General features: G+C 36.5%; 1 protein-coding gene across 1 annotated transcript in view; it reads right to left on the bottom strand.

Annotated features, from left to right (window-relative positions):
• Positions 1-1653: 1653 nt before the first annotated feature.
• Positions 1654-7098, bottom strand: part of grm6b (glutamate receptor, metabotropic 6b) — a 47835-nt gene continuing 42390 nt past the window's right edge. Inside the window, exons 10-11 of the mRNA XM_028447511.1 lie at positions 6699-7010; positions 1654-1955 (exon numbers count right to left, since the gene is read on the bottom strand). Coding sequence (XP_028303312.1) covers positions 1716-1955; positions 6699-7010 — 552 coding nt within the window. The 3' untranslated portion in view covers positions 1654-1715. The remainder of the gene's footprint in view (positions 1956-6698; positions 7011-7098) is intronic.

The raw sequence follows: 7098 nt of genomic DNA, 5'->3' as shown, positions 1-7098 counted from the left end.
CCCTGCAAACTTAATACAACATAATAATGTAATGTCATTTTTCAACCTTTCGCCTGGAATTCATTGAGGTCCTCTGAAATGTCTAGTAATTTATGATGAAAAAAAAACTGATTAAAAATTCATTTTTTTTTCAAATTATAACACCACAGCGTATAGTATAATTCTAGTTCAAATAAAATGCATCTTGTCACTTTGTGCACAAAACCTGGCAACAACAAACATTATCAAAATCGTATTCTAGAAAAAGAAAAAAAGTCTCTGACGCCGAAAATTTGTGATATTAAAATGGGGTCACGACCCCAAAAAAAGGTTGGAAACCACTGATGTAATTTCACATACAGTGTAGCTCTACAGTAAAACGTGTCTCTGAATTTTACATATCCTGTTGAGGAATAACGTATAATAATAAATTAAAAAAAAGATAAATCTGTGAGGAATGTAAATCGCTAAAGCAATGTAGCTCTCGTCATATTTGTGCTTTTTTGATGAGATCGTTTCTCTGTCACCATGGGTGGACTAACGTCGCAAAATGTGTAATTTGAGGCAATGCATTCAGGCTCCTGACTGCTGCTCTTTTACATATTTATATTATATTTTTAAATAAATGTTTTTTATTTATGTACCTCCATGACAATTTGCTTACCCGTACCCCAATTTGGGACCCTAGGCTCTAGACAGTTTGTCCGTGATTGTGATTGGTCTGACACTGCAATCTCCACCCATGTCACTAGAGTGTGCATGTAGCCAGGCTGAAATCCCCTGGGTTAAATGAACGTATTCATATCCTGCTTCGTAGTACAGCGGCTCTCTGAGAGATAATTATTGGTTAGGTGAAGCTAACGGAGAGATATCCCGGATATACTTATCCAGCTTTGTAGTACAGGCCCGCAGAGCCAGATTATGGTTGATGTTACTGAAATCACAGTTGTGTATGAGCTGATTTTTATCGATGCAATGAGTGGGGGTATAGACATTGTATTTCATCAGAGAAATGTCGGTAAAATATGAGATGTGAGAAACAAAGAATCTTCCACTTTCACATCGGCACAGGTTTGCTGATGAAATCCAGCTTTTTGTCACATTGATATAAATGTTCTCATTAAATAAAACAAGTTAAGATTATGTCTATGAGGGTGAAATGTTTCTGCAGCATTCTCGTGCACGAACTAAACAGTATTTTGTGTGAGATGTTGGAAACCTGCCAGACAAACTGAGGCTTGATTCGACGACAATATCAGGAAACGCCAAACATTGTGTTGTTTTTTTTTCTCACAGCAGAGAAGTAAAAGTACCAGGTGGAGGATAAACATCCTGATTGCACCGCATGTGCTAATAATAATAACACAAATGTTATGTTGCCTTTGAGTGGCATTGATTGCTTCATCACAGCTTCCTCAGGGACTCTCAGCTGTTCACAGGATAAGGTGGTTCTTCTTTTTTTTGTTCTTTTTCTTTTTTAATGCAACTTCCTTCCAGTGTAATCAGGGAATGAAAAAAACAATCATGACAACCCCTTACGAATAAGATCATGTACAGAAGGAAACGCAACCCATGCAGTGCAGTGGGATGGACACGCCCTCCCACAGGTCAAAGGTCACCGTGGAGTGACTTCTTTAGTTTTTAGTGAACAAGTGAAGGTTCTATGTAGTCTGCACAAAGATGGCTGCACGTCTTTGCAGTATCTGTGTAAGAATGCTAGTTTTTTGTTGTGGATTTCACTGCGATCGGTCCGGCTCAATCCTGGACTCTCCGTTCTGTTTGTCGTTGGACTTCTGGGACAGGTGCGTGGACACGGTGGCCGCCTGCACCACGGCTTTGAAACTGCGTTTCCTCTTCTGGACGTTCTGCTCCGGGTGGAAGATGATGACGTAGACCTTGGGGATGTAGAGCATGCCTAGGGAGACGGTGGCGCTCAGGCTCATGGAAACGGTCAGGGTGGTGGTCTGGATGAACATCTGTGGAGGAGATGGGGGAGGAACGTTGTTAGGCCACTCCTATATGTTTATTAGCGGGATGCTAGATGTATGAGAACAACATAATATCTCAATAACAATAAACCCGTAACCAGTGGGTCGTCAACCCAAAGTGGGCCGGTCTTATTCGCAATGTTTTTTTAACGTGCGAGTGGAGGCAGACATGGTATAAGTAAAGTCACAAAACAGGTGGCAAGAAATGGTCCAGAAGTGGCATAAACGTGGCACGAAACAGGTGGTATATAATGGCAAAATGTAGCTTAAATGGGCAAAATGTGGCAAACAATAGTTAAAAAGGGCAAAAATGTGGAACAGCTTTGAAGTGGTGTCGGCCAGGGCAGAATTTTTCTCCCAGTCAACCCATGTCTGAACCACCAACTTTTGAGACTTTATGTTGGTTCTTCTTCTGTTGCGCAATTCTTCTTCACACTGTAAATGTAAATGGTGAAGCGACACTGCACCCAGCAGTTCATGTACGGTACTGCAGCAAAAATGAAGCAAAAAGACGCATAGACGCACATTTTTGTAGTCAACTTTATCAATTATGTTACTAATCATTTCTGTACTATTGTATATGTTACACACTTTGTTGTTGGCACAAATCTCGTGACAGTCTATGTATATAATTTTTTTTTTTTGTTTTGCCTCTGGCAAGAATCAGAAACTCTGCCCATATGTCAAAAAGTAGCAAAAACTTGGCAAGAAAAACAATTGACCAAAATGGGCAAAAAGCCATCAAGATTGCCAAAAAATGGGCAGAAACAGAGGAAACAGGTGGAACTGTATGTAATGGTAAAATGTAGCTTAAATGGACCAAATGTGGCAAACAATAGTGAAAAAGGGCAAAAGTGTGTAACAAAAAGAGGCAAAACGACTGGTATTTATTGTGCAAAAGTTATCTTATTTGGATTATAAAAACAAAAAAAAAAACTGTTAAAAAGAGGACAAAAATTAGATAAAAGTGAAAAAAAGACCCTGCAAAAATAGACAAAAATGGGACAAAGGAAATTGCAAAATGGCCAAAGAAAATGTGTAAAAAAAAAAAAGGTTTCCTAGAGTAATAATAATTAAAATCATGACAAAGAGCCACATGTTGAGCATAATAACAGCTTCTTGTTTGCCAGTCCACCATGTCTGTCTGACTGTAAACACGAGAATACATCTAGGGCTGGTTTTGCTTTTTGCCGCTAGCCACAGTCATGAATATAAAGCACTTTAGCTTTTGATGGTCAGCGCTTCCTTTAGAAATGACAGGTCACATAGAAGCAGGTCTGTGGGAGTGCACGGCAAACATATTAAAGGAATCGCTCCATATATACAGTAGCTACTGCTGAGGATAGTGTACAATTGATCTCTTATTTATGCCACAAATATCTTATTTATGGCACACGGGCCTTTACATATTCATGACCTGTACATTTTACGGGAATAATGAGTTCATAATTTATCGAGGGAAGATCTCAGGAGGAGCCACATCTCATTATTACTGTTGGATTTTGTGATAAGATGAGGAGAAGGAGAAGAAGATGTGGTCAAAGCCCATAAATAGTCTATCCTGACTGTATATACAGTAGCAGCTGATGAATCATTGATCAGGGAAACACACACAGTGCCTCCTATTGCTCTGAGAGTAAAACCTTAAACACTGTGTCATGACAGACGTGCACACGAGTGTCATTTTTTACTTGTTCATAATTATGTAATCTATTATTAACACCAAGCATGAGGAAATGCTTGATAACGTTGGTGTTCAAACGTAAAATGCTAAAATTGAAGAATTGCTTTGATTAGGGAGACCATACGTCCGGTTTTATCGTCTTGTCGGGACCATTCGGCCAGATTTGAAAGAGATCCTCCACTGTTTTTACTAATGTGGCCTAAAACCTTTGAAATGTACTTATTAGTAGATCTAAGTCTAACAAAGCACATTATTATGCACCATATGACACACTGGCCCAGCAGTGGAGCACTTTCAGCGGGAGACTCCTCCCACCCAGATGCACCACTGAGCACCACAGGAAATCATTCCTGCCTGTGGTCATTAAACTCTATAACTCCTCCCTAAGATAGTCAGACACCCCCCTTCTGTAACCTGACTCAAACACGGACAGTCTTTTTACACTTTCTGCACATAATTAAACTGTACAGTTGACCTTTTATATATGTATAGTTATATTTATATAGTTCTTAATAGATGTGGCTTGTATAATATATGTTGTTTGTACATCTGGTGCTGTAACAAAAATAATTTCCCCCTGGGTTTAATAAAGTATTTCTGATTCTGATTCTAATATTCATTTATTTAACTTTTAAAAATGAAACTATTTGAGCTTCAATGATTTTGTTTTTAAAGGTAAAATGTTAAAACATTAAAATATTGTCAGTGACTATAACGGTTTTATATTTTTCAGGTATTTTAAAATCCAGGGCCCTTGTTAAATTTAAAATAATGTAGAATGTGTTTAATGCAGGCCGTCCATTCAACTCTAAAAGTTATATATCTATGTGTGTGGTGTTAGACTTTGTAAATAATCTATATTTAAACACAGATGTGTTCTTTGTACGTAGATTGGAGTTTGAATGTTTTAACAGCACTGGCCTATCATATGCCTAGACAGGTAGATCACCTCACCCTGCACCAATGCATGATGGGAAGATTGCACCCCCCCCCCCCTCTCTCTCTCTCTTTAGACTAAAGTTACAGCTGGTATTCCTGAGTGGTGATGGCTGATTAAACGATGGATTCGGCTCTGCTGCCCTCTTTTTCCTCTCTTTTTTCCTTAATTCACTTCATTTCCATTCAGAGGAGGTAAAAAGACTTTAAAAGCACCTCTGGATTTAATTCTTTCAGCCTGACTTAGTCATAATGCAGCCATGTATTAGTCAAAGACTGCCAGTATTATTATACACTGAATAGCCTTCTTTCAAAGCCGTATAGTGACGACCCAAAAGCCTCGAGGGAGTGTGAGTACAGAGACACAAACACAACATGACAGGAGCGAAAAAACCCTCAAAAAGTCAAATCTTAATGAGATTATGCTTAATTTTTATATTGATTCTGTGTAAAAGTAAGATCTTTTATTTTCTTTCAAATGTTCCTGTTCTGTTGGTAGATAGTCTTACTTATTTTAAGTTTAATCAGGGATAAAAGGAATTAAAAAAAAAAAAAAAAGCACTGAAATATGGGGTATCAAATGTTCCTTTGCTTTGAAACATTGTTAAAAATGTGTACACATGAAAAATAAATCTAAATGATAAATGTAAATATTTAACTTTTACATGTTATTTTGTGTATTTTTGTTGTCTCTTTGTATATTTCATTTTTTTTTTTGAGTATTCTGCTGTTATTTTCTGTATATTTGTTGTCCATTTGTAAATGTATCTCCATCAATGTGTGTTTTGGAGTCATTTTTGTATATTAGTGTTGTTGATTTGTATATGTTTCAGTTATCTTTGAATATTTACGTAATTTTTTTGTATTCTGCTGTTAATTTGTGTATTTTTTGTTGTATTTTTGTGTATTTTTGTTGTCTTTTTGTGCTTAAGTCAAATGTTTTAGGCTGTTTTATAGAACAAAATTTTAGTAATGACCAGTGCTTGGACCTCTTGATTAAATTTATTAGATAATAATCACTAATCAGGTTACAGCCTCTTTATGAATGAATGGAATAGAAATGAAAATTCAAAAGCATTTAAAAGGATCAGCATCTTTTCAATTTAACGTTTAGAGGAAAGTGGCAGCTTTTTAATAATGAAATATTCCCAGAAGATTGTTTAAATTGTGTATCAGTATCTTGACTTATGTGGAATCATAAAAAAATCCCCACTTTGATGACGTGTGAATTGTTTTATATTGTACACATATTTACCTGCCTGTTTAGGTATGTGTGATTGTTAAGAAACTGTTTGTTGGATAAGCTCTTATGTTTATGTACTGGTTGTTGGTTGTTGTCCTTTATTCCTTTCTTACGAGAACACTTTGGCTGAACGGAATGCTTATGTATGTATGTTTCTAGAAAAACTGAATAAAAAGATTTTGAAAAAACAGAATCCCCACTTTTAATTCAGGAGTATTTCAACATGGTGGTCATTAGATGAGTTTTATATCTAATTTAATTAGAGTAGAACAGTTAAAAGCTTTGCAGACACTGTGTTCCCACTGAAAACTACAGTGACCTGTAACCTTCAAAAATTCCTACATGTACTCTTTCCTATGTAAAAATTTCATGACCTATAAATATGCAAATGGTTTTATTTGCTAAGTGTCTCACAGTAGCTCTGTGAAGTCTATTTTAAATCCACTGAAGGAAACGTATTTAGAAGAAATCTGAAGGAAAACGTTTCCAAACTAAAGCCAATGTCAACCTTCAGATATTCAAAGATCATTCATGACGTAAACCCTTTGATTGAACTGTAATATTTCTCAATTTTTCTTAATGTATTATTTTGTGATTTAAAAAAACAAAAAAAATAATAATTAAAACAAGAAGAATAAAAAGGAAAAAGAAGGAAAAGAAATATGTATAAAGAAGACAAAAAAGAAAAGGAAAAGGAAAAAAGAAAATAAAAATAATTTAAAAAGAATTAAAATAAGAAGAAGAAGGACAAGAAAAAGGGAAAAAAGGAAAAGAAAAAATATTCTTATAGAAGAAGAAAAAAAATTTGAAAAAGAAAAACAGAAGAAAAAAAGATAAATTAAGAAAAAGAAGAAAAATAAATTCTCACCTTCTCTGTGGACTGAGCCGTTCCAAAGAAAATGGGCACAAAGGCCAACCAGATGATACAGGTGGTGTACATGGTGAAACCGATGGGTTTGGCCTCGTTGAAGGTCTCTGGGACTCCTCGACTCTTTATAGCGTAAACTGTGCACGTGATCATCAACACGATGCTGTAGCTCAGACAGGAGATCAATGACAGGTCCGACATGTCACACTTTAGAACCCCACGGGCAAACTCTGGGTTGGGGGGCTTCTGCTCCTCATAGTCAATGATGGTGTGGGGGGGGATCACCCCAAACCAGATAAAGACCCCCAATACCTGTGAGGACAACACATGTTAGATGTCTGACCAATCAACAATCTGTGTTTGTGTAAGACAGACAGAAGATGTGATTTAGCCAAGAAGA

Source organism: Gouania willdenowi, chromosome 5 (assembly GCF_900634775.1).
Source record: "Gouania willdenowi chromosome 5, fGouWil2.1, whole genome shotgun sequence".
NCBI lineage: Eukaryota > Metazoa > Chordata > Actinopteri > Blenniiformes > Gobiesocidae > Gouania > Gouania willdenowi.
The sequence above is the reverse complement of the archived record's forward strand: the minus strand, read 5'-3'. Positions and strand labels throughout refer to the sequence as shown.